We start from the raw sequence: 27,902 nt of genomic DNA, 5'->3' as shown, positions 1-27,902 counted from the left end.
TTATATTCTTATCTTTCATAATATACTATATTTGCATTGTAGAATTTTATGCGCCGTTCATTTTTATGTTAACCTCTCATGGTCAGGGTTCACAGTTGTCAGGAATTTTTTGTGAAGGATATAATGTTTGTTGTTGATTGTAAAAGTGATTCATTTCCTTGTTCCAATTTTGGGCTTTGGGCCATTTTTAAGTGGTATTGCAAAAGATTTTACTTCAGCACGTGTCAGACATTAAAATCCACTGACATGTATGTATGACAGTGACATGTATACACATCGGAGGATTTTAAAGTCTGATATGTACAAAAGCAAAATCTTTTGCAGTACCACTTGAAAATGGCCTAAAGGCTCAAATTGCAATACTGAAATAAATAATTTCTACTGAATATGATGTCCTTTAAGAAATAAGTTTTTGTGTTACAGGAGATGAGTTATGACAACATATCAAATATATCAGGAAAGGAATATTTGATTGGCTCAACTTTTGCTGTCAGAAATGTTTCGCTATTGATCTGTGTGCATTCACTTTCAAGCTTCAGTCACTCTGAAGTAAAGTACATACGACATAATAACTACCTCATACACTATATCAACCATCCACCAAAACAGCTCTCGTTAATATGTAAATTCACTACACCCCTATGTAGTATTATAAATTAATTATATAATATTACAGAAGTATAAGAAGGTTCTGAAATGTATAAATTGAGTATAATTTTTTGAGGCAGTGTAACTGACAGTGTGCAGATACCCAGGGATTATTCATCCAGTGTTTGACAATGAGAGCACTTTGTGACTTCCCACAAGCTTTACACATAATTCCAAATCTTTACAAAACTTCTCACTGATACCTCTGACGAAATGATGAAAGGAAAGGAGTTTACACTTGATTTATTATCTCTCTCCATTCAGTAAAATTTCAGCATTAGACATGACATTTTAATTTATTTCTTGCAACAGTTTGCAGACAGTATTCACATATAACACTGCTTTTTCAGCTGCAAAATTATATCATTGTACGACACACAGTTTGTGTTGTGACGTCATAGACATTTAGATGAGTGAAAAATTAGCTTCTGCTTAAAATGGCTTGCAGTAAAACTTCGGTATCAGTCTGACATTTTAATTTATTCTTTCTTTACTGCTAGCTCTATTTGCAACACACTTCACAGGCAGTATTTACATATATATAACTGAATCTTTGTTTACAAAGTGTGACAGTTTATATGTAATGTATTTATGACAGAGAAATGAGCGCGTGACCACTGGTGGGGACAGTACTACAGGTTACCCCAAAGTCATAACACGACACACACATTGTATTAACACAGACATAAATCCATGTGATGATGGAGATTTAAACCTTTGTGGATATAAACAAACAGAAACGTGTTTCATTTGTCATAAGTATTAATGTACGAGGGTCATTCAATAATTAGAGAGACAAATTGATGTGGAGAAAAAAGTGTTTATTTTTACAAAACAATACTTTTTCTGCTATTCAACATAATCCCCTTGAACATTTATGCACTTGTTCCAACGGGCTTTAAGGTTTTTTATTCTGGCTGCAAAGAACTTTTCATGTCCTCGCTGTCCTGGAACCTCTTCCCACGTAATGCCTCCTTCAGTGCACCAAACAAATGGAAATCACTAGGTGCTAAATCAGGACTGTAAGGGGGATGGGGCAGTACTTCCCAGCCCATTTTGTCAATGATTTCATGGGTTAGTTTAGTAATAGGAGGACATGCATTGCCTTGCTGGAGAATCACAACTCTCCTCTGATATCTACGACATCTCTCTCTCTCTCTCTCTCTCTCTCTCTCTCATGGTTGGCTTCACCTTGTTTAAAAGCAAATCTGAGTAGTATTGGCTGTTCATTGTACACTGCTCTTCGAGACAATTACAAAAAACTGCACCTTAAACATCACAAAATACCATCGCCATGACTTTTCCTGCTGATGCTTGGGTTTTGAATTTTTTCTTGAAAGAGGAGTTGGTGTTCTTCCACTCCATGCTTTGTCTCTTTGATTCTGGCTCATAATAGTGAACCCAAGTTTTGATCACAAGTTAAAATTTTGTTGAGGAAGTGCTCACCATCTCTTTCATAATGTTCCTTTAGCTCTGTGCACACACTCAACCTTGTTTCCTCGTGTAGCTCCTACAACTCATTTGGATCCATCTTGCACATGTTTTGCGGTACTTCAGCATGTTACAGACAATGCTATGAACTGTACCAGAACTATCTGGAGTTTTGTCAACTATCATTTCCACAATCACAAGTCGGTTGACATGAATAATGTCATCAATTTGACTTTCAAGTGAGGGAGGAAACTGCAACAGGTCGGCCAGAACGGTGTTCGTTTGTCACTGAGTCGCAACCATTTTTGAACTGCTTTACCCACTTGAAAATTTGCATGATTCATACAACCTTCACCATAAACTTAAGACATTGCCTTCAGCAAGTAAAAAACAAATAACAGAACGTTTTTCAACTAATGTGGACGTTTCAAGCAGACTCACCATCTTGAAATGTATTTTTGAGGTTATAAACAAAACAATGTTGATACATGAGCTACTCATGGCTCATCCCAGTGATGCCAACATAAAATCTTAAAAGTCCCAAACTTGCCCTACTAACAGTTTTTTCCCCAGAACAATTCATCTCTTTAATTATTGATTGTGCCTCGTAATATATGAAGCCTATGTATGTTATTACCAACTTCCATTCAGTTGTGTAGCTTTCCAGTTGGTGTGTATGCATTCTGGCATGGAAATAAATATGGAATACAATTTGTTATTAATTTTCCATAACAATAATTTTTGTTTGGAGAATTTGATTACTTTTCATGAATATTAAAAGTTTTTCCGCTGTTTTAGTAGCAATATGCATCCAAGTAAGTCTAGTATGTTTACACAGTTTACCCGTATTAACATGTGTCTGTCGTATTACTTTGTTCAGTTGGCTGGTACAACTAATTGAACACAATATAACTGTTTTGACAATGTTGTCTCATTAAAATGCCTTCCATATCTTTAACTGATACTTTATCAGTTTATATTCCCAGGATGTATAGATATGAATTACAAGTACTAGTGTGACCTGAAGCATAAGATATTTGGCATTATATCCCATATTTGTCATAAAACTGCATTCTGTATTTACTCTTTGAAAGTAATGAAATTATCTCAAAGATTGCAGAACAAACCCCCAAATGCACATATAATCAAGTAATCATGACTACACATTACTGTTGCATCACATTTCTGAGAGGAGATATGACAATTGCTTGTCTTACTAAGTATTTGAATGTTCACTCATCAGTGTAACCAGAATGAAAAATGCTCATATCATAAAAAGATGAATGTCTTCTGGTCAGAGTTAGGTATATCAACAGGAACCAGCTATTTGACTTATCTGGCAGCTTCCAAGACATGTAAATCAAAATTTCTTGATGTACTTGAACATTTTTACTTGTTAGTATTAATACCCCTGTCATGTAATTTAATGCAATGTGTCAAATAAAGTAATATGATACATGATGCCATCTCCCCCCCCCCCCCCCCCAGGAACAAATCCACTCCAGGAATTTTATCCCCTCCCCCCCCCCCCCCCCTTTTCAACTTTTTTTAGCTATTACGTGTATGCTCTTCAGCCATGTTATATGTAATATTGTTTACTGTGGCTGGTGAATCTTATGAAGTTTGGGCACAGGATCTAGGACGTTAGCCTATAAATTGCAAGATACAAGTGTGTCAACACCTTACACCTAAGAGAGCACACTGCACTGGGGAAATAGGTTAACTCATAAAAAAGTGTGAATGTAAGAGGTTTTGGTTTAAATGTCCTTTAAGCTGTCAGATAAAGTGAATTCTTAATCATCCATAACTCAGCCCATGGCATATTGGCCATTTTTGTGTTATGATGGGAGAATTTTACATTTTGGTCCCCAACTTTTACTCTAGCATAATCTTGACATTAGAACACCATAGACTGGCAACTGATGTAGGTTTGTGTTGACTGGTGTGATAGCAGATCCATTATTGGTCCTTGTCGTATGAATCATGTTGCTTATTTCTTGGCAGTAGATAAAGCTTTTTAAAATGACTGGACGACCATTAATTATATGTTTTATCTATCTTCTTACAAAATTTGAAATTATTTGCACAAGTTTGAAACATACAAGAGGTGCGAATAAAAATCTCACAAAGAACTTGTTTTTTTTGCATGGGAAATGCAAAAGACACTAGATTTTTGAAAACAAGTTTTCAATTTTATTGTAAGCATACATTTTTTACTTATTTGAATCACTTTAAAACTTTTCCACACATTCAGTTACTGTAACAATGATTTTTACACATTACATTTGCCATGACTACAAACCTTTGTATCTAAACAATGGATGAAAATTATTGGCTAAGAAAAATTTCATTTTGACTTCATCCATTTGTCTGCTTTAGTGCAAAGTTTGAACTTATTCATACAAGTTTAGAGGATAAAAGTGGCATGCTTCAAAAGGTCCCAAAGAAATGTGCTTTTTTTCATGTATTTACATATAAACTTTGAACAGTGCACCTAAAAATGGTGCCATTAGCTGAGCATTAATTTCAGCCAAATTAACATCTTTTACACAAGTAATTAAGTTGTTTGCACAATTTGTTTGGGTGCCAGCTCCAGTTGTTCAGACTATGCCTAATATACTGTAACACAGCTACAGTAAGATAGGTGCTCGAATGGCTATACAAGTGGCTGCTGGTCCGGGCTAAACCAAAAACTTTTCATCTCATGTTCCTAGCACCATGTTCCTAGGAACCAATCACTGAATGCGCCCCCCCCCCCTCCCACCCCCATCCCCCCTCTCCCAGCTACAGTTCTGCGTACAGCCTTCACAAACACATTTGTTACAGCACCTCTGAGCTGTACCGATAGTATTTGAACCACAGTCAATAAGTATCATAGCAGGTTGAAATATTGCACTCCTTAAGTTGTTTGTTGTTGTGGTCTCCAGCCAAAAGCTTGATTATTATACTTCATTCATCATAAGAATAAAATTGATGCGAACAAATGTGATTATTGGCCAGCAGCCACAGCACATATATACTGGTGTTATTACTCTATTGGAAGTACCGTATTTACTCGAATCTAAGCCGCACTCGAATCTAAGCCGCACCTGAAAAATGAGACTCGAAATCAAGGAAAAAAAATTTTCCCGAATCTAAGTCGCGCCTGAAATTTGAGACTCGAAATTCAAGGGGAGGGAAAAGTTTATGGCCGCACCGCCAAATCGAAACAAAGTTGGTCCATTGTAATATGAGACACAATTTAGGTCGAATGAATGACGACACAGCTACAGTAGTTTGGTTCGAGTCGTAAGCTTAGCAGTTAAGCTTTACCAGGTAGCCGTTGCAAATAGCAAAAGTTATATACTATTTTTAGTGTCTCATTACCTAATTTAATGCCCTCAGCATCACCTGATATAATTTGGCATTATCCCCTTACCCTTGTTTTGCTTTTGTTAAAGCTCATGTTACATTATCCTTTCAAGACATTGCCCATTCCATTCATTGCACTCCCAAGTCCTTTTGCTGCCTCTTACAGAATTACAATACCATCTGCAAACCTCATGGTTTTTATTTCTGCTCCCTGAACTTTAATACCTTATGCAAATTTTTCGTTGGCTGCATTTACTGCTTTTTCTGTGTTCAGATTGAATTACATGGGGGTTAGGCTACAACCCTGTATCAGTCCTTCCAAATCACATCTTCCCTTGCATGCCCTTCAACTCTTATGCCTGCCTCTGGTTTCGTTACACCTCTGGTTTCTTTACAAGTAGTGTATAACCTTTCACTCACTTCATTTTACCCACAATACTATCAGAATCTCAAGAAATACATTCCAATCAACATTGTTAAAAGCTTTCTCTATGTCTGCAAATGCTACAAATGTAGGTTTGCCTTTCCCAAACCTATTGTCTAACATTGCCTTGCAGTTTCCTACATTTCTCTGGAACGCACACTGATCTTCCATGAGGTCAACCTCTGCCAGTAGTCCTACTGTTCCTTAGACTGTTTGTGTCAGTATTTTGTAACCATAACTTTTATACTGATAGTCCATAATATTCACATGTGTCAGGCCCTTCTTTTTGGAATTAGAATTATTACATTATTCTTGAAGTCTGGGGGGTATTTCCCAACTCATAGCATGCAAAAGAAAACACCCATAGTAGGCTGTACAATAATATCCTTTATTTGTTGTGCAATTGGGTCATTTCAACATTAAGTAATTTTCAAGCAGTTATACATAAGTGTTATGTAGTTCATTGTACTTGTGTTGCATGCAGTCAAAAAGTCATTCATATGTGAAGCCATATGTGAAATAATCCATGTAAGATAAAACATCATCCTAGAGCTGTATAAGAGTTGCAGTTCATACACAGTGTGGTACAGTTACACAGTTGTAGGGTGAAGTTTTCACTCTTAGTTTATGATGTAGATGTTTTAATTCACATATGGCTTCACATATGGAATGACTTTGATTGTATTGTACATCACATATGACATATTGCATGATGCTTATTATAAGTGTTTGAAAATGACTTGGTGTTGAAATTGCCCCATTCACAATGACTGGCTCTCCCAAGTATATGAGTTATGATGGAATGTTGTTTACTCCAGCAGTGTTTTATCAGCTTAAGTCTTTCAATGCTCTGTCAAATTCTGCTTGCCATATCATATCTCCTATCTCATTTTCATCAATGTATCTTCTCTTTCTGTAATATTCCCATAGAGATCATTTCCTTTTATGTATTTCATCCACTTTTCAACTTTACCTTCATTGCTTAGAACTATATTCCCATTTGAGCTCTTGATATTGATGCACTGCTTTTCTTTTCTCCAGACGTCACTTTAATTTTCATCTATGTGGTGTCTATATATCTCCTAGTTACACATGGTTCTGTATACTTATATTTGTCCTCTAGTCATTCCTGCTTAGCCATTTTTCACTTCCTGACAGTCTCATTTTTTAGATGTTTTTATTCCTTTTTGCCTGCTACATTTGGTGCATTTTTATTTTTTTCTGTTTTCTTCAATATCTCCTGTGATATCGAAAGATTTGTACTAAGCCTTGTCTTTTTACCCATTTGATCCTCTGCAGTCATCACTTCTTCATCTCCCAAAGCTACTCATTCCTCTTCTGTTATATTCCATTCCTCTGTTTTAGGAAATTGTTGTTTAATGTTCTCTTTTGAACTCTCCACAACCTCTGGTTCTTTCAACTTATCTTAGTTCCATCTCCATAATTATCTAACTTTCTGCAAATTCTTCAGTTTTAATCTAAATTTCATAAACAGTAAATCAAGTCAGAGTCCACATTTGATCATGGAATTGTCTAACAGTTTAAATCTGGTTTCAAACAACTGTCTTACCATTATACGCTGAAGAGCCAAAGAAACTGGTATACCTCCCTAATATCGTGTAGGCCCCCTGCGAGCAAGAAGTGGTGCTGAAACATGACGTGGCGTGAGCTTGACTAATGTCTGAAGTACTGTATTTACTCGAATAGAAGCCACACTTTTTTCCGGTTTTTGTAATCCATAAAGCCACCTGCGGCTTAGAATCGAGTGCAAAGTAAGCAGAAGTTCTGAAAAATGTTGGTAGGTGCCGCCACAACTAACTTCTGCCGTCGAATATATGTAGCGCTACACCGGCATGCTTTGCAGACACAAAGATAAATACTGGCGCCAAAACCTCTGCGTCAGTAAATAAATTTAAAAAAGGTGGAAGATGAGCTTTTTTCTCCGCCCTGAGTTTCGACCACTGCGTTTTCATACATTATCCAATGAAGTAAATACAAATTCCGTATTGTTCATCTTTGAATGTAGCAGCATTTCAATGTCCTACGAAAATCCGACTGACCAGACTGTTTGGGATGTTTGTCAATATGGCCAACTCTACATTCTGAATTTTTTCCTACCTGTGACAAGAGATGGTTGCTAATAGGAACTTTTATGAATTGTGAATCACATGCAGTATTCTCTTCACCATAAGAATAATATGAATATAAACATTTTGCTATGTATTGTTTTGTGTTTGCTGCTATCTCATTTAAATCCTGTCTGCCTAATAAACTACAAAACAAGAGTGAGACAGCAGCCAACGCAGAAGAATATACATATCATGTCATGTTTATATTCGTATTATTCTTATGCGTAATAATGACACAGTCAGAAATGAAGGACGGCAATTGACTAGATTTTTAAATCTAAGATGACTCTAATTTCTGTGCAGAATGTAATGTACTAAAGAGGCGTCTGCAAAGATTTTCAAACCGAGAAAATTTTTCGCTAAACTCTTATTCAAAACATCTATCATACGCAATCTATTATTTGGTCTTGTTGATCATTATCAAAGAAAGCAGCAGGGTAAGTAACAACAAATAGCAGTCTCTTGCCATTGTTCCGCTAATGAGACGATTCCTCTCTTTTTCTTTTTTTAAATTGCAAGCGGCGGTAGCGCGCTCAAAAGCAAGCCATGCCGCAAGCGGCGACAAGCTGTAAACACTCATTATCAGAATGCTACAAACAATGTATTACACAGTACAAGAAAGCATTTTCAGCTTAGAGTGACGTAAACACCTATAACAAAGAGAATGGCACTTATCAGATCAAAGAAAAATAAGCAATCAATTCAAACCTGACGAAGCACGTGAAAAAGGACAGGTACCCGTATAAATATGGACGGAGCGCCTGACGCCTGGTAAGCTTAACTGCTAAGCTTAAGACTCGAACCAAACTACTGTAGGTCGTTCATTCGACCTAAATTGTGTCTCATATTACAGTGGACCAACTTCGTTTCGATTTGGAGGTGCGGCCTAAAACTTTTCTCTCCCCTTGAATTTCGAGTCTCAAATTTCAGGTGCAGCTTAGATTCGGGAAAATTTTTTTTCCTTGATTTCGGGTCTCATTTTTCAGGTGTGGCTTAGATTCAAGTGCGGCTTAGATTCAAGTAAATACGGTAGTACTGGAGGGAATTGACAGCATGAATCCTGCAGGTATATTCATAAATCCATAAGAGTATGGGGGAGTGGAGATCTCTTCTGAGCAGCACCTTGCAAGGCATCCCAGATATGCACAGTAATGTTCATGTCTTTGGAGTTTGGTGGCAAGCGGAAGTTTTTAAACCCAGAAGAGTGTTCCTGGAGCCACCTTACAGCCATTCTGGACATGTGTTGCATTGTCCTGTTGGAATTACCCAAGTCCGTCAGAATGCCCAGTGGATTTGAATGGATGCAGGTGATCAGACAGGATGCTTACATGCCTGTCACCTGTCAGTCGCATGTAGATGTATCAGGGGTCCCATAGCACTCCATCTGCACACACTCCACACCATTACAGTCTCCACCATCTTGAGCAGTCCCCTGCTGACATGCAGGGTCCATGCACTCATGAGGTTGTCTCCTTACCCATACATGCCCATCTGCTTGATACTATTTGAAACGATACTCAACCGACCAGGCAACATGTTTCCAGTCATCAACAGTGTAATGTCGGTGTTGATGGGCCCAGGTGAGGTGTAAAAATTTGTGTCGTGCAGGCATTAGGTGTACACGAGTGAGTGTTCGGCTCCGAAAAACCATATTGATGATGTTTTGTTGGATTGTTTGCACGCTGACATTTGTTGATGGTCCAGCATTGAAATGTGCAACAATTTGCGGAATGGTTGCATTTCTGTCATGTTGAATGATTCTCTTCAGTTGTCATTGGTCGCGTTCTTGCAGGATCTTTATCTGCTTGTAGCGATGTCGGAGATTTGATGTTTTACAAGATTCCTCATAATCGTGGTACACTCGTGAATGGTGGTATGGGAAAATCCCCACTTCATCGCTACTTCAAAGATGCTGTGTCCCATCGCTCGTGTGCCGACTATAACACCGTGCTCAAACTCACTTAAATCTTGAAAACCTGCCATTGTAGCAGCAGTAACTGATCTAACAACTGTGCGAGACACTTGTTTTATAAAGGCATTGCTGACCGTGGCGCCGTTTTCTGCCTGTTTACGTATATCTATATTTGATGTACCAGTTTCTTTGGCGCTTCAGTGTATAATCAGTTTGAAACTTTCCAGTCTCCAAGCAGCTTCCTCTTTCATTCTTTTCCTCTTGTCCTCATATTCTCCTACTATTTTTCCTTCTCTTCCACCTCTCACTGTGTGTGTGTGAGTGTGTGTGTGTGTGTGTGGGGGGGGGGGGGGTAATCAAATGAAAACCCAACACCCTCCACAGTGGGACCATAGAATGGTTCCATTGAAAAGTAATCACAACATGCGTTAAGACATTTATCCCACTGGGAGACGAGATGATCAGTTTATCTTTTGTAAATCATAGTTGGTCGCTGACTGATCCACAACTGCACCTACTCTGCATTTCGTCGTCCGACTGAAATCGGTGTCCATACATGTCTTTCTTCAGGTCACGGAAGATGTGAAAATCACACAGTGAATGATCCGTCTTGTATGGAGGGTGTTGTAGTGTTAAGTGTTTCCCAACGACATTGCTGAACCGTAGCCTTTGTCTGATTGGCATTTTGGGTGTGGCCGTTATCATGCAACAGGATGGTCCTGTCCGACAGCATTCCTAGTGTTTTGACGTTATGATGTGTCGCAGTTTCTGCAAAGTGTCTTCATAATGTTGCAGATTGATTTTGATTCCATACTTGAGGAACCCAATGAGCAGAGGGCCCCTGCAGTGACAGGAGGAGGTTATTATGACCTTACCAGAACTTGTGTGAACAGCTTTGGATTTCTTTTGTGGAGGAGGTGGGGATGTTTCCACTGGTAGCTTTTCTGCTTGCCCTTGGACTCGAAATGCTGGTGCCATGTGAGGTCCTGATGAACTCCTTATTCGTCTCTGAATAACCACTGCAACCTATATCCTCCTGAATCTACTTACTGTATTCATATTTCGGTCCCCCTCTACAATGTTTACACACCCCTCCCAGTTCTCCACCCCCACCCCACATACACTTCCCTCCAGTACTAAACTGATGATTCCTTGAAATCTCAGTGTGTGTCCTATCTACTGATATCTTCTCTTAGTCAAGTTGTACCACAATTTCTTTTCTCCCAAGTTCTATTCAATACCTCTTCATTAGTTATAAGATCTACCCATCTACTGTTCAGCATTCTTTTGTAGCACCATATTTAAAAAGTTTCTGTTCTCTTCTTCTGTGAATTGCTTGAAGGTATGTGCATCAGTTTTTACTGTCAAAAGTAATAACACATTCAGAGGTGAAAGAATGCTGTAAATATGATTACAGCTGGATTCAATTACAATAGTGTGTAATGATTTTCGAGGATGGAGTTAGGCAGCAGCTTTAATTGCTGTGGTTGAAGTGAGCAGTGATCGTATTTGCAGTCTTGCTTCTTCTCTGAATGTTTTATTAGTTTCAACATTATAAACTGATCCAGTGACTTTCACCGATCCACATGCCAAGTCCCTGATTAATTTAAAAAAAATTTGAAACATTGCATTTAAATGGCGATTGCTTGACGAGACATCTGTGTGGTTTTCATTATATGTATGGAGTAAAGAAGCTTATTACAAATGTAAATGAACTAATTGTTTGGAGTTTTAATTATGCCGCTGTACTGTGTGGAAGTAATAAAAAATAACTCCTATATTGTAAAAGCTGTGTCTGTTTTTGAATATATCAAATTGACACAATTATTATTATTTCTTCATATTAACATAACACAAGGTATTTGTTTCATGTCATATTGGAAAAGTTGCTTGCTTTGACATATGTTACATGTTGATTCTAACAGTCGATATCTGCCTCCGTGGGAGTTGCACCTTCTATATATATATCGCTTACAATGTTCTTCCACATTACTGAAAGTTTTTGTTTTAATAGTTAAGTCTGTGTGTTTTGGATACTGATCTTGTTGCATCATTTCAAAAACTGCTGCATCTTTGTCTGTTCTTGATAGCACGAATGGATCATTTTATAAAGTGCACACTTCTTCTTGAAGATGAATTCTAACACCTTCAAGACTAATTTTCAATGGATTGTTAAAGAACATGATATCCAATTCTAGAGATTTATATCTTGAAAATTTTACTTCCCTGTATTATTGTTTCAGTTCACAGCAACTTGGGAAATAACATAAATTTTCCCTCTTTATTTGCAATTTAAACAATGCAAGTTTACATGAGAATCTATTAATATTTGTACACAGTTTCCTCTTTGTATTATGTTCATAGTTTTCAGTACATCTTTCATTGTGGCCGGTATTCTGACACACTTCCCACATAGCGCCTCCTGATGAATATTCAGCAAAAAGTTAAACAGTTTATTCAGTTTTTTCTTAGTTGACCAACGGAGCCATTTGTGTTACCGACTGTAACTGATGCACTGTCGGTGCAAATTGAAGAGTATTTTTCCAAACCATCAATTATATCAAAAAAGTACCGAGCGAGGTGGTGCAGTGGTTAGCACACTGGATTCACATTCGGGAGGACGACAATTCAATCCCGCATCCGACTATCCTGATTTAGGTTTTCCATGATTTCCATAAAACGCTCCAGGCAAATGCTGGGATGCTTCCTTCGAAAGGGCATGGCCGACTTCCTTCCCCGTCCTTCCCTACTCTGATGAGACCGATGACCTTGCAGTTTGGTCTCGTCCCCCAAATGACCCAACCACTTCTCAAAAAAAGTAATTGAGTAAAAACTGTTCAGTCAGCACTCTCATCCACACACAAAGAACTACATTGACAGTTTGCAATTAAATTGTGTAGTTTAATTTTTTTATGCTTTCATCTATATCAAGAATTTGACTTTTTACAGTGTTATGTGTGAAAGCAACTGTTTCAAACTGTTCAGCGGCATCGTTGTAACCAAATGCTTTTGCCGTTCCTGTTGCACATTCTTTCATGAGTACAGCATCACTGAAGCATTTCTAAACTTTTGCCAATTTTAAGTATAAGGGCTATTCAGAAAGTAGGGAACATTTTAGCATTAAAAAAAACTAAGCATAAGAAATACATTTTATTATATACATCTGAAAGAGCAACTGATATACTACTTTTCCACATAGTCACCAAACACATTGAGGCACTTATCATAGCAGTGGACAAGCTATGAAAGACCTTCGTCGTAAAATTCTGCCACCTGAGATTTCAGCCAGTGAGTTACGCCCACCTGGAGTTCACGTCTTCATCAAAGCGCTGCGTTGCAAGCCAGTTTTTCATCTTTGGAAACAAGTGGAAGTCGCTTGGCACAAGATCGGGGCTGTAGGGCGAATGAGGGAAAATTTCCCATTTGAATGAATTAAGGAGTTCTTTAGTGCAGTTTGCCGTATGAGGTAGGGCATTGTCGCGTAAAAACAAAATTTTGGATGTCAGTTTTCCTTGGCGTTTGTTTTGAACTGCTCTTCTAAAGCTGTGCAAAGTTTGACAGTATGGGGCAGAATTTATGGTTCCTCCACGTTTGAGAAAATCAATAAGAAGCACACCTTGGCTATCCCAAAACACTATTGCCATCAACTTTGTTGCTGACAAGGTTTGCAAACATTTTCTTGGTTTTTGGGGGGACCTTGTGTGCCCCCACTCCATGGACTGCAATTTTGTCTCGCAATTCACTTGTTTCACCCAAGTCTCGTCATCGGTTACGATTCGATCCAGTAATGAATCACCACATTTGTGGTAGACCTCCTGAAATGTCAGCGTTTCCCCCATTCGCTGTTGTTTATAATGCTGTGTAAGCATTTTGGGCACCTATTGTGCATGTAATTTGTGGTAGCCTAGCTTTTGAATGACAAGTTCAAACAACAAAGTCCATGAAACTTGTGGAAAAGAAAGCGAAAGCTCCATTATTGTGAAGCAACAGTTTTCACAAATTGTTTCATCAACTTTAGCGACAAGATCGTCAGTCACAATGCTCGGGCATCCACTCGTCTCTTCATCATGAACGTTGGTTCGGCCATTTTTAAACCGAATGCACCATTTCCGTACGGGACATACACTCATTACATTGTTTCCGTACACTTTGCACACTTCATGATAAATTTCTATAGGTTTTAACAATATGCGAGAAGGAAAGTTGCTACTCACCATATACAGGGTGTATACGACCCGGGAGATCCGGGAAAAACCCGGGAATTTTTTCATCTGGGAGAAAACTGGGAAAAACCCGGGAATTGTTTATAATTCCGGGAATTTTTCATTGTTTTGGTTTTCAGTTAAATTTTTGTGAATTTGACTGGTAAGAACCAATACTCCAACAAAGGATATTACTGTATCCCGCTACTGCAGAATAATACTGCAGCAACAAAACATGAACGAGGGGGGAAAAAACGAAAATAAAACTTAAGTTGCAAAGGAAATGTGCCGTATACAACAACAAAACACAGTGCTCATACAAGCGTCTGCCAACAGCACAGTGTGTCGAAGGCTTAGGAAGACCATGCAATGCTTCATAACAACACATTGCCTCCGATGAGCGTGACGTGACAACTGTTTAAATTAGTGTCGTTTGAGCATTTTTAACTGGGAAAAATCCAGGAATTTTTTTTCTTTGTCCACGTATACACCCTTATATAGCGGAGAAGCTGATTCGCGATAGGCACAATAAAAAGATTCACACAATCATAGCTTTTCTCCATTAAGGCCTTTGTCAGCAGTACACACACACACACACACACACACACACAACTTGCACATGTGTCTGCAGTCTCAGAGAGCTGAGACTACACTGTAGTGTACACTGTAATGTAGTTTCAGCTCTCTCAGACTGCAGATGTGTGTGCAAGTTGCGCTTGCATTCCTTTGTGTGTGTGTGTGTGTGTGTGTGTGTGTGTGTGTGTGTGTGTGTGTCTACTGCTGACAAAGGCCTTAATGGACGAAAGCTACGATTGTGTGAATCTTCTCTCGTAGTGTTACATTCCATCCTGAATTTTCCATTGTTTGATTCTATAGGTTTTAGGTTTTTTGCCAACAAAAACCTTATCATAGACTGCACCTCACAACTGGCGGGATTTTCAATTGCATAGCACATTTCAAATTCAAATATTGAAAAAGCCAGACGCACAGAGACATTCTCGCTGTCACGTATGGATGTCGACTGAGCTGTCGAGCACGCACATACCAAATTATGCACGATCGGCACGCACCTAGCAGCGTTTGGTGGAATCGTTCCCTATTTTCTGAATAGCTCTCGTATAATACTGCATATGATACAGTGAAAACTCTTCTCTATAAGACTAGAACGTTTAGTCAACTCTTGTACCTTTTCCCTAAATTTGTTCACGCTCAGAGTTTGTCATGAGTCTAACATCTGTGAGTTACTTCATGGAGCGAAGAGGAATATCGAGAAAGATTATGTCCTTCGTTTTGGCTTAAACATTTTTTACATATTAAAAATTGAGGTTTTTCATTGGGCTTGTAAACAAATGAGTAGTTTATCTTGGCATTGAAAACAGGGTTTTCAGTATTCTTTCTTTTTGACATTCTTGAGAAATGTAATAGAAAAATAGCTACAGTTGTAACAAAAGTGAAGACCTGAATAAAAGTGCAATATTAGGAAGAGTAAATCTGAACAAAACACTGAGAGCAAGCAGGCTAATGAAATATCAGCGCCTCTTCGAAGTTGGACAGCCAGTGAGTATGCGAGGGACTATGCTTTGAGGAAACAGTTGAAGAAATTTTCCCCCCACTCGATTGCTGATAAGTAAACAAACCAAAGGCTTGGACGTGGTTGTGATGCCGGTGCATGAATAGAGTTGGAGGGGGTGAAGCAATCACTGGAGGGGAATGGCTTGTGTGTGATGCTTTGCCAGTATCTTCCGTTTCAAGACACTCTCCATTCCTTTCAACTGCTCTTCCATGTCGATTGCTGTGACTGACAGAATTACAGTGTTATCAGCAAACCTCATAGTTTATATTCCTTCTCCTTCAAAAAAAATTCCATCTCCAAATTTTCTTTGGTTTCTTTTACTGCTTGCTCAGGGTAAAGACTGAATATCTTTAGGGATAGGCTACAACCCTGTCACACACCCTTGTCAGTGCTTTCCTTTCATACCCTTCAAATCTTGTAACTGCCTTCTGCTATCTGTACAAGTTGCATATAACCTTTAACTCTCTGTATTTTTATCTCTCCTACCTTCAGAATTCCATTGTTTATTCCAGTCAGTATAAAAGTAGACTTGCCTGATTAAGCCGATCTAACGTACCATGCACCAACCTGTAGAACGACAGTTTTGTTTTTCATGATGACAACGTCCTCCTGATTATTCCCCACCCAGAGATCCAATGGGGGGCTTTTTTACCTCTGCAGTATTTTACTCAGGAGAATGCCATCATCATTTAACCACAGCATGTCTTTGGAGGGGAGGTGGGGGAAAACACGGCTATAGTTTTCCCTTTTTTTCAGCCATTTGCAGTACCAGCACAACAAGGCTGTTGTTGGCTGATGTTACAAGGCCAGATCAGTCAGTCATTCAGACTCGTGCTGCTGCAACTATCTAAAAATCTGCTGCCACTCTAGAGGAACCACATGTTCTTCTGGCCTGTCCAGACACCCCTCCGTTGTAGTTGCAACTACGGTATGGCTATCTGTATCATTGAGGCACACAAGCCGCTCCACACAGGCAATGTCCATGGTTCATGTGGGCTGTTTGTGATTTATATCATTACAGAAATACCTCAGAAAGAAAATATTGTCACTGACAGAGTATTTTAATTGTGTAAATTACAATTTGTGTATGTAAACTGCTCTCTTAACAAGACTTTAGATTCCTTAACAAAACAAATGGATGTGTAACCACTTGAGGCAGCTGGTAGCCATGAGATGATTTATTCATACATTTCTTCTTATGTTTCTGATTTTCTGGATAAAGCAGAAAGATTACTGAAGTGTAGTTGTGCCTTCATTTTTCCAGCAAGAAAACAAAAATAAAATTATGCACTCCTGTGGGGAATTCACACATGATGGATAAAACAGCAAAGGTATAACATTTTTTCAGCTTGTTCATCTTCCTCATGAGAGTTTTTTAATGGTCGTATTGAATGTTTGGCCGTGTACATAACATTTTTGAATGTATCTTTAAAATAACATGTTACTAATAACTTTAGTTCTTTGGGGCTCACAGTGCAAAATATGTCTTTTTAATGACATGATTATTTAATAGTTGCATATGGTCATAAAATTTTGTTTTGAACTGATATGTTTTGTAAGTTTTATGTTGCTTTCAGAATTTAATCTGTAACACTAATCAGTTTCCACTTTTCAGAAAACAGACCACCAAAAATGAAACTGGAATGTTTAGCCACATACACATTGTTTGGGAATGTCATGTCAATGCAGGCTGTTAGCCTTGCTGGCTCCTCGAGAGATTCTTTACTTCTTAGCTTTCGTGATGCAAAGCTAAGTGTTGTTGAATATGATCCAGAGATCCATGACTTGCGGACACTGTCTCTACACTATTTTGAAGAAGAGGAGATGAGGGTATGTTTCATTATGTGTGATTAAATGAAAACTGAATATTTTCTTCTCAAAGAGTATAAAGATTATTTTGAAAGCTATCGTAGTGGTTCACTTTGTGAATCCAAAACGACTCTTTAAAAGAAGAACTGGACTAACTATTCACCAAATAAATGAATGAAGAAAATAAAAGCAAATTTTTCTCTTCTAAATCAGCAAGAAGTCTCTACTTTGTTCTACTATAATTTGAAAGTAAGGAACGTTTGAAAACTTCAAAGGCTAGTGGCATTGCCCTATATACAGGGTGTTACAAAAAGGTACAGCCAAACTTTCAGGAAACATTCCTCACACACAAATGAAGAAAAGATGTTATGTGGACATGTGTCCGGAAACGCTTAATTTCCATTTTAGAGCTCATTTTAGTTTCATCCAGCGACGCTCAATGGAGCACGTTATCATGATTTCATACGGGCCACTCTACCTGTGCTGCTAGAACATGTGCCTTTACAAGTACGACACAACGTGTGGTTCATGTGCGATGGAGCTCCTGCACATTTCAGTCGAAGTGTTCGTACGCTTCTCAACAACAGATTCGGTGACCAATGGATTGGTAGAAGCGGACCAATTCCATGGTCTTCACGCTCTCCTGACCTCAACCCTCTTGACTTTCATTTATGGGGGCATTTGAAAGCTCTTGTCTACGCAACCCCGGTACCAAGTGTAGAGACTCTTCGTGCTCATATTGTGGACGGCTGTGATACAATACGCCATTCTTCAGGGCTGCATCAGCGCATCAGGGATTCCATGCGACGGAGGGTGGATGCATGTATCCTCGCTAACGGAGGACATGTTGAACATTTCCTGTAACAAAGTGTTTGAAGTCAAGCTGGTTCGTTCTGTTGCTGTGTGTTTCCATTCCATGATTAATGTGATTTGAACAGAAGTAATAAAATGAGCTCTAACATGGAAAGTAAGCGTTTCGGGACACATGTCCACATAACATATTTTCTTTCTTTGTGTGTGAGGAATGTTTCCTGAAAGTTTGGCCGTACCTTTTTGTAACACCCTGTATACAAGTGACATAATTTTTTGTACACCACAACTGCTGTTGGAATTTCTTTATTTCTTATAATAATTTTTTTGTCAATTTTACTGCAAGTACCAATGGATAATAATCTGATGATCGTAACTAGTAGTGCATTAAAGACTTTTGACAGCAGCTCTGGATGGATGAAAGACATGTCACATATACATTATACAAGGGTTCACAAACCTTAGGTCCAAAATTATATGATTTGTGAAGGATACCAAACTGAGTACTTTTAAATATGGGACCAGTAACTCAGAATTAATGTTATGTTTAGTATTGACATAAAAATGTAACTTGATACAACAATGTAAGTTTATAATAATTGTTCTGAGTTGCGACTGCCAGTTTCAATGCATTTGTTACAACATAAGTTAACCCGCCCGCAGAACTAAATTCTGTACCCAGTGCTTCCACACTTTGTTTATGATAAGATTTTAATTAATGCTCCTCCATTACTTCCCACGCTGTATTCTTTTATGTGTGTCACAAATTGACCAGTGCTATTAATGAATATTCTCCTACATGATCCAACACCATATTCTCAAATTCTACTGTACAGGCAGTTCTTTGATGAGACCGTGTGGCAGTTCTGTGTATAAGTTTCTGTCCATGGCGAAAATTTCTTCCGGTTATGATAATGCCTGTCGTGAAACTTTTCTTGGAACTTTTGTTCATCTTTCTGGGGACAACAGTGTGCTGCACCATACATTAAATGCATACGTCAAAGTTTTTATACGAGTGATGCTCCATCTTCAATAACCAATCGTGGTAAATGCCGCTGTATGTGCATCAGAGATGAATTGTGTTTTTATCTTGTTTTCATGTTAGTGCCACCATGTTTGTTATTATGAAACATAAGTAGTTTAGAAACAAATGCCTCAATGTATTGCTAATTGATAAGCCAGTAAAGGGTGAGGCAGAAAGAACTCCTCAATTTGAGAGGCAGAAGGCAGCGACAGAGTAGAGTGGTGGGGGGGGAGGGCATGTCCTTGAATAGCTGCATACGTGCCATTTTCAGTGTACACCATGCTTGATCAGGTTAACATCACACATTTTTCATTGAACCGTTTATTGAAAATGGCGGATCGCCAATAACTACTCAGTGTACTTCCTGTATTCAATTCACGCTCAGTCGACGGAACCCTGTTCCCGATAAGAAAACCATTTATCATAGGTTTCAAATTTTTGAGAGGCGGGGTCTGCATTGAAATATAAACTTCAAGATCAGTTATGGACTGCTACAGGCCCAGAAAATGTTTCTGCAATGAGAGGTTCAGTTCAACAATTTCCTTGATGTTCCTCGAGAAAGTGGGCGTTAGCCACACAATTACCTGATCAAAGTGTGAGAAGAATCTGGCATTGAGATTTGAAAATGCAACCTTACAAGATTGTTTTGGTTCAAGAACTGAATGGAAGAGATTACGTTGTCCGTACAACATTGTGTCAAGACATGCTTGTGAACGTTCAGTAAGAAGATGGTGTGATTTTTTTCCTGACAAGGTACATTTTCATCTGCCAGGTACAGCCAACAAACAAAATTACCAGGGTTGGTGTGAAAATGACCCCCAGGAACTCCATCAACGATGACTCCACAATCCTATGGTAACAGTGTGGTGTATAGTTTCTAATTTTGGTGTGATTGGCCTTTATTATTATTATTATTATTTTTTTTTTTTTTTTTGAAGAAAATGGTGAGAGTGTTAACTGTAGGCAGCAATCACTACTGTGCCATGCTCCTGCAGTCAAAACTCGGCGAAGTGTTTAATGGCCTTGAAAATGTGTGGTTCCCCAATGGTGCAACAGCCGCACAGCATGTCAGTCACTTGCATTGGTGAGGGAAGTGTTTCTTGGACATGTCATTTCTTTACATGGTGATATTGGGTGGCCACCATGTTCGCCAGACTTGACATCCTGTGACTGTTTTCTGTGGGGCTACCTCAAGTACAAGGTGTACCAAGATCACCATTAAAGTTTAGAAGCCCTCTAGGAAATGATAATTTAAAAAGTTGAAGCAATCACACCTGTTAAGACTTTTTGAGTAGTGAACAGCTTCAGAGAACAACTCATTAACAATGGTGGCAGCCATTTGGGTGACACCTAGTTTAAAACACATTTATCATGTATTCTTAAATGACATTATGTTTGTTCTTAGATAATAAAAATAAAAATGTCCTATCTTACTTGGTTTCATTTTTCTAAGCTTCTTTCTGCTGCACCCTGTACTACCTGAGACAGTGACTTCCACCCTTTCGTTTCTTATCTCATAAGAGTAAATTTAGAATATGGTGTTGAATTTAAAAATGTGAGAAACCTGTATAATAGCCTCCACCCCTCTTTCTTGCTTTCTTAATCCCTGTTCCAATCCTCATCCTATAATTGTCTCCTCCTCCATCTCCCGTGTCATGTCATTGCAATCCTTAGGAATAGTAAAATAAATGGAGTGGCAAGAAATGAATAATTAAGGAAAACAATTGGTATAAGCATTGTATTCTGTTTCATACATATATGTGAAGCACTACCTGTAACAGTGGTGTAAATAATTGCACTGTTGTTTGTATTGTAATTTATAAAACATCTTACTTCATAGGGTGGCTGGACTCATCATTACCATATTCCAATGGTCCGTGTCGATCCAGAGGGTAGGTGTGCAGCTATGCTGGTGTATGGACGCAAACTGGTGGTTCTGCCTTTCAGGCGAGAAACAGCTCTGGATGATCCAGATTTGGTGTTGCTTGGGGAGGCCTCAAAACCCATAATAGGTTCAGCTGTAAACTCTCAGAATGCAAATGCAAGTTCTAAACTTCCTGTTTTGGCATCATACATGATTGTTTTGAAAGAACTTGATGAAAAAATGGATAATGTCATTGATGTGCAGTTTCTTCATGGTTACTATGAGCCGACTCTACTGATTTTGTATGAACCAGTGAAAACATTTCCAGGGTCAGTTTCCTTCAAGCTATTATTTTGATGTATTGCCAATATCAATAAGCAAAGAAAAGAATTGATCATGCATTACAGGCATTAATAGTCAGTGTTTGATTACTTGATGACACCTGAGTTTTGAAATTTAAGCATTAGTTTAAGGTATATTTTTCTGCCTGATGTTTTGTTTCATCCAGTGGGATGCATCATCAGAGACCATCTGATATTTCTCTGCTTGAAAAGTAAATCCTTTACTGGTAAATCTAATAATCCATTTTGTTATCTCTACCAGTAAAGTATTCAAAGTGATCAATTTTTTAAGAATTAAAAGTCATATAATTGAACCATCATATCCTCTGCTGTGTCTCCCCCAACAAAATATGCCTTAAACAATGGCTTCAATAACAAGAACCAGCTGTCACAAAGAGAAGAAGAATTGGTTTTGTCAGACAGGAAAGTCCAGGTTAGAAAACCAGCAATATTATGAAAAGGTAGATTGCTACTCACTGTACAGATAACACAATGAGTTACAGACTCAATGAAAAAATTCACTGTGTCATCTTTACAGTGAATAGCAGGCTATTCTTTTCACAATATTGTAGAATTGGTTTTGTGTTTATTTTGACATTATTTCATACCATGAATTAATATGGACTTGATTCTTCATTTCCTATCAGAAATATTTACACTCTGTATTACCACGTTTTATGAGCTATATTTTACTTATACCTATTTGTTTATGATTTTAATAATCATGATTATTAAGGCTACTTTAAGATATGATATTGGTGTATGGTTGAGATGCAAAAAAAAAAAAACACACACACACACATTGTAAGACAAGGATTCTGCTGAAAACGTTCACTAGATGAATAAAGCAAGAATAAAGCATACAAATATGTATTTAGATTCAAAAAATAAAGAGAGAGATACGTATCAAGCTAAGGAAAATCCAGTATGGAATAGTGACAGTACTATGAAAAGGTTACATTGTTACTCACCATATAGTGGTGCAGGCAGGCACAACAAAAAGACTGCTAAACCAGTATGCTTTCAGCCAAAAGGCCTTCTTCTGAATTAGACAACATGCAAACATGCACATTCATGCAAACTCAACTCTCACACTGATGACCACTGTCTCTGGCAGCCAAAAGCTTACTTGTTCAGCTGTCGTTTTGTGGTGCCTGTTCGTGACTCAACATATCCTCTATCTAGTGAGTAGCAAAGAGAGATGTAGAACATATGGATACTCTAAAAAAGGGAACAGCCATTGTTAGTTTGTGATTATAAGTGTGATATAAGCATATTCAGTTCATATAGGTTACTCACTGAAATAGGTTATGCAGCTTTTCATTAAAGGAAGTATGATTTTAATAGTGTAGAACATAAAGTTACTCTTAGATTAAGTTTACTCAAACACTAAATTTTCCATCTGATGTTGAAAATAGTTATTTATTTAATGCTAGATTCACTTAACTTCCAAGTGGCTGGATGATATTGCCATACATAAATAGGTTAATTTTAACTCGGATACTCACTTAGGCAATTTTGACCCAAATGTATTACAAACAAAATTTGATCACTAGAAAGACAGTTATTTAAACATTTTATTATATTTTAACAGTGAATAATGCTTTTTGTTTAGCTTAAACTGTCTTTAACATTGTGGAAGAAGAAACAAAATGTTTCTGACCTGTAACTGAACAGTAGAAAATCCTGAAAGGAAAAACAACAATGTGAAAAGAATAGGTTACTACTTTGCCACATAGAGGAGTGTTGAGTCTCAGACAGGCACAATGAAAAATAATGCTCAAAATGTTTACATTTCTAGCATTCTTTTTCATTGTGCCTGAGTTCGACTCAATGCCTCCTTTATATAGCAAGTAGCACTCTTATCTCTTCCGTATTGTTGTTTTTCTCGCCTGTAACTGATAGATGCATGGCACACAGAAACATGTAACAGCGCGCACGCACGCGCGCGCGCGCTCACACACACACACACACACACACACACACACACACACACACACACACACACACACACACACACACACACATTACTAGCTTATCAACTACTGCTCTTTTCCCAATGTATGTACACACATAATTGTACAGACATCGAAATGCAGCCATGCATAACTGGTAGCCTGTATGTAAGACACAACCCATTTGTTTAATTTTCTTAAATACATTGAAGATATTGTAGAAGGGCAAGAAATGAAACCATAATTCTCATCCAGGCAATATGAATTACTTTTTTAGTATGTGTAATTGTTGTAGGGAAGGGATGTACCATACTTGACATTTATTGTTACTATGGTAGTTACAACTTGAATTGGCTTGCAACCTTTCATTCATAGATTTACTGGTCACTTGAACAGTGCAGTCACATGTAATGGAAATGCCTGCAGTGACTGTTTGTGTAGCTTTCTTAAAAGATTAGCTATGATATCAATGAATGATGTGTGGAGCATTTACTAACAACTTCTGCTTTGCATCAGATCTTTCAGGTATTCTTTGTGGATTCAAAGTGTATCTTTTGCTTGATTACATAGTAAAATGCTTACTGTTTTGTAACCTAACTTTGGTTTCTTTAAGGAAAATCAAACCAGAAATGCTGGCAGATATAGTCTCTACTTTCAGGAAAGTGAAAGAATAAATGGAAAGCTAATATTTTCAGTAACAAATTGATAACCTCATGATCGTAACTTCCAGTCTAATAATGTCACACTGGTCTCACATGCGAGAGGGCGATGGTTCAAATGTGCATTCGGCCACCCTGATTTAGGTTTTTTGTGATTTCTGTAAATTGCTTCAGGAAAATTCCAGGATGGTTCCTTTGAAAAGGCACAGGTGATTATTTCCTTCACCATCCTTGAAATGCTCCAAGTGTGTGCTCCATCTCTAATGACCTCAGTGTTAATGGGACATTAAACTCTAACCTTCCTTCCTTTCTTCCTTCTAAATACCAAAGACAAGTATACAGGAAAGATCCTCCTAATTTTACTTTATCAGTGTCTTGAAGGAAGCTAAAAGCCTGAAATTTCCAATCAAAATCTGTGCACAAATGTGATAGATGGCTGAATCTCCCATGGCAAGAGCCTTCTTGAAACATATTCTCAGTGTGTGTTAAACCTTCCCTTAAAACACAATGTTGCTTTATGCTAACACATCTGGGCTCTATGGTGAACCTACATGGAAAAACATTCATGCAAACACAGTAACTTACATGAATGTCATCATTTTAAAGCACCCCCTTTTCATGTTCCCAATGAAATGTATACAAGGGTGGTTTGAAAAGTTCTCGGAACAGAATAGAAAAAAATTCTTACATCACTGAAACTTTTTTTTATTTTTCAGTGTAGTCTCCTTGAAGATTAATGCACTTGGTCCCATGGTATTCCAGAGCCTTGATTCCATATCGAAAATGAGTTTCCTCCAGGTCTGCAAAATAGTTGTCAACTCCTGCTATCAATTCTTCATTTGAAGTGAATCTTTATCCACCAAGAAAAATTTTCAGTTTTGGGAAGAGATGGAAGTCTGACAGAGCCATATCAGGTGAATATGTCGGGTGTGACCACAATTCGTACCTTAGTTTGTGTAATTTTGCCATGGCGATGGCACATGTTTTTTATCCGGCATCAGGAGTCGCGGCACCCATCTTGCAGATAATTTTTTCATTTCTAATTCTTCAGTTAAAATGTGATATACCCTTTTAGATGACATCTGGCAAGCGTGAGCAATTTCATGCACTTTCAATCGGTGATCCTCCATGACCATTTTGTGCACTTTTGCAATGATTTCTGGAGTAGTGACACATGTTGGCCAACCACTGCGCGGATCGTCATCTAAGCTCTCCCGACCAAATTTAAATTCATTTGTCCACTTGGTAGCAGTTGAATATGAAGGAGTGGAGTCCCCAGTGTATTCTGGAAATTTGCATGAATTTCCTTTGGTTTCATACCTTTCTTTAAGAAGTACTTAATCACTGCTCGAATATCGATTTTTCCCAACTTTGCAAATCACTGTGGGGGAACAACAGAGCCACGTCACCACTACAGCTATCTTCCAAGAGTACTGATGTGGCACGTGTTTACAGGTAACGGTCCAATGAATATCACATGAACAACTTGTTGCGCTAACGCTGACCTCTCGTGGTGATTCCAAGAAGTTTTGGTTCAAAATGGTTCAAATGGCTCTGAGCACTATGGGACTCAACATCTTAGGTCATAAGTCCCCTAGAACTTAGAACTACTTAAACCTAACTAACCTAAGGACATCACACACACCCATGCCCGAGGCAGGATTCGAACCTGCGACCGTAGCAGTCCCGCGGTTCCGGACTGCAGCGCCAGAACCGCTAGACCACCGCGGCCGGCCATGAAGTTTTCAAACCGCCCTCATATTCAGGCCTATCATTGGCTAATTATGTCATCAATAGATGGGAAGTATGCGAATACACATGTACTGTTTTTCAGTGGGTGTGAGTGTTCTGGACTCTCCTAATCCACCAGATTTATGCTATCCATTTGGTTCGTCTTTCTCAATCTTCCTTTCATACCTCCTATGGACCTGTGCAGTCCATCCACCCACCATTTTGAGTTCTGTCATACACTTATCCTATCCCCTTCAGAGACTGGGCCACTCGTGAAAGCAACCACATCATTTACCAACTCTGCTGCAATCATAGCATAGGTTTTTTATATTGTTATGACTACCTACTAGCAGTCCACCAGGATGAATGGCCACCATTAAACTGTGGCCAAGAGCAAAGTAGATCACCCTGTGGCACAACATACAGCTGAACATAACATGCTTAATTTCAATGACTGCTTCACAGCTTGGCCCATCTGGTTTCTCCTCTCCACCACTAGCGTTTCTGAACTGCGTTGATGAGAGTTATCCCTACAATACATTCTCTGGTCCCGAAATAATACTGGCCTCAATCTAAGGTAACCTGCTGTCTGCATACCCTTCACCCAACAGTTTCTGCTCCCCCCCCCCCCCCCCCCCCTCCTCTCTGTGGTATCACCTCCTAGGGAGGCAGCTTCTTTGTGTGCTGCCATCTGCCAAGGTACCCACCCTTGGTGTGCCCTCTCTGTTCCTCTCCTTTTCCACTCGCCCACACCCCTCCCATACCCCCACCTTCCGCCCCACAGCCTTCTGACACTGTGCCTGGTGGCAGTTTTGTCAGTCCGCCTTCTATTTTCCAGTCTGTAAGTTTCATACTTTTGTTTTGAGATCTTGTGTTCTGCTCATTAATGCATGCTCTGAAACCTTAATTCTTCCTAGTTATGGCAATCATTCATGGTAGAAATTACTTCCCTGTCATAGGTATGAGTGTGTTAAGCACCTGGTTCAAAGGAGAGCTAGCTGAATCATTGGTGTGCAGAGTTATTAACTAATTGATTAGTATCCCGATTGTAAAGTGAGAAACAGTTACCATATAGACATAAATCAGGTCTCTCTTTCCTGCATACTATTTGTGTGTTAAGATTAAATGAACTCTTATCAAGCCTCATCAAGTAGCTGGGAAAATTTGCAGGGAAATCTGAAAACTAGAGAACAGGGCATTACTTAAATGTATTGACAAAAAAAGTAAAAAAAATTTCTGAGTTGACACATATTATTTTTTAAGTGTTATATGGTTCAATGATCATTAGTGACAAGTTAAAATGGTGGGCTGGACCAGGACACAAAACCAGACATGCACATTTCGTGAGCAGTGCATCAGCATTTGCACAAATTGTGTGTGCTTCATTCTTTGAGTCAAGTACAATCAGAGTACCACAAAATTCTTGTACAGTATTTTTAAACATAATTAGTTTTTATTGTGATATCTTGCATTTATGTCTTCTTTCCTTCTGTCTACTTATTTTATTTTTGATTTTTGAAAGTCAGCAACACCATTTGAGAGACACTGCATAACGATTCATTTTATTTGAGTGTGTTCTGCTAAATAGTTCACAAAATTTTTGTAACAGGGAACTGAAATCAAGAGATAGTGTATGTTCAGCAGTTGGCTGTTTCCACATGTGGCCCTACCTTTTACTGGATAGCAAATGCCTGTGACTGGACTGCGGTAGGAGGTGGTGGGTAGGTGTGCATATGGGGCAATCTTGCATCTAGACTGTCCACAAGGGAATGGATTAGAACAGCGATGGACAAGTATATTCTGTAGATTGGGTGGGTGATGGAACAATACTTTGGGTGATGTGGGTAGGATACCACTCTCATCTCAGGGCTTCACTAGGATAATCTAATCCCTGGTGAAGGATTTGGTTGAGTTTGTCAAGGTCTAGTTGATATAATGTGATCTGCAGCTGGTTAACAGGTTTGAGTGGAGTAGATAGCACTGGAGATCTGTTTATGGATGAGCTGAGTCATATTGACTGTTATTAAGGCGGGTGCGCT

The 27,902-nt window shown here is 38.5% G+C and overlaps 1 protein-coding gene across 2 annotated transcripts in view; it reads left to right on the top strand.

The window, feature by feature from the left end:
* Positions 1–27,902, top strand: part of LOC126162339 (cleavage and polyadenylation specificity factor subunit 1) — a 316,445-nt gene that overhangs the window by 28,982 nt on the left and 259,561 nt on the right. For both annotated transcript variants that reach the window (XM_049918776.1, XM_049918777.1), the window contains exons 3-4: positions 17,286–17,500; positions 21,154–21,506. In XM_049918776.1, the coding sequence (XP_049774733.1) occupies positions 17,286–17,500; positions 21,154–21,506 (568 nt within the window). The remainder of the gene's footprint in view (positions 1–17,285; positions 17,501–21,153; positions 21,507–27,902) is intronic.

The sequence above is a fragment of the Schistocerca cancellata genome, chromosome 2, assembly GCF_023864275.1.
Source record: "Schistocerca cancellata isolate TAMUIC-IGC-003103 chromosome 2, iqSchCanc2.1, whole genome shotgun sequence".
Taxonomy (NCBI): domain Eukaryota; kingdom Metazoa; phylum Arthropoda; class Insecta; order Orthoptera; family Acrididae; genus Schistocerca; species Schistocerca cancellata.
This window is presented reverse-complemented; position numbering and strand designations above follow the sequence as displayed.